The sequence below is a fragment of the Phalaenopsis equestris genome, unplaced genomic scaffold (genome assembly GCF_001263595.1).
Source record: "Phalaenopsis equestris unplaced genomic scaffold, ASM126359v1 Scaffold000902, whole genome shotgun sequence".
Taxonomy (NCBI): domain Eukaryota; kingdom Viridiplantae; phylum Streptophyta; class Magnoliopsida; order Asparagales; family Orchidaceae; genus Phalaenopsis; species Phalaenopsis equestris.
In genome coordinates, this window is record NW_018165341.1 from 37,535 (window position 1) to 38,454 (window position 920).

The 920-nt window shown below is 47.6% G+C and overlaps 1 protein-coding gene across 1 annotated transcript; it reads right to left on the reverse strand.

The window, feature by feature from the left end:
- Positions 1 to 142: 142 nt before the first annotated feature.
- On the reverse strand, positions 143 to 891 carry LOC110032268 (the record flags this gene model as incomplete). Its single annotated transcript, XM_020735841.1, is given in 2 exon segments — positions 143 to 673; positions 775 to 891. Coding segments are annotated over 2 exon segments (504 nt in total), but the record flags the coding sequence as incomplete, so codon positions are not given.
- Positions 892 to 920: the final 29 nt, after the last annotated feature.

The following is a 920-nucleotide window of genomic DNA, read 5'->3' on the forward strand; positions in this document are numbered from 1 at the left end:
ATATATAAACTTGATGAGTAGTATTTCAAGCCAAAACGAGCCGAACACATCTAAGTTCGTGTTCGGCTCGTTAACTTATCGAGCGAAATTAACGAGCCGAACACGAGTTGTTCGCGAACAACGAACCATTTTAACAGCGCTAGTCATAGTAGATAAAAATTAAAATTTATATGATTGATATCTTAATACACAGAATTTGAGTGATAGATATAGAAAAAGAAAAAAAAAACACCCAAAATGCAATAAACACACAAAGCTATAAACCTTCAATTATTTTTGTCCATAACTATTGAGAAGTCCCGCCTGGCAGCTCCGCCGGTTGAATCGTCTGATAGAACGGCAAAAAAGTCGGATTTATCATCAAACCTCCGCTTGTTACAGACTCCGGCACCTGGCCCTCACCTGCCACCGGGTACTCATAAGCCGCGCCAATCATCTGGGTCCCCGCATAATAAACCGGACTTCCTTGAATGGGATTCCCCACTACACCTTGAACCGGTTGCGGATAGCCAACCGGCGCCAGCCCATGCGCCTGTATTGGGAAGGGCATCGGCAATGGCTGGACCGGCAAGCTCCCGCCAGGCATCATCGGTCCGGGAACATAGTAAACTGGCATCGGTTCAGCTACAAACTGCCAAGCCGGATTAGGAATATAACTGGTCTGACGGTGAACCTGCGGTTCAACCGGTATCTCAACATCTAATTTCCGGTTGACGTTGTTGCTTCCCGGTTCATATAAGCTGCGATTCTCCATTGCCAAATTCGTCTGCCTGCCTGCGGTTCAACCGGTATCTCAACATTATTCCGGTTGACGTTGTTGCTTCCCGGTTCATACAAGCTGCGATTCTCCATTGCCAAATTCGTCTGCCTGGCCGCTGCCGCCGCCGGCGGGGTTTCTTCCGGGTTATTATTGAACCCCG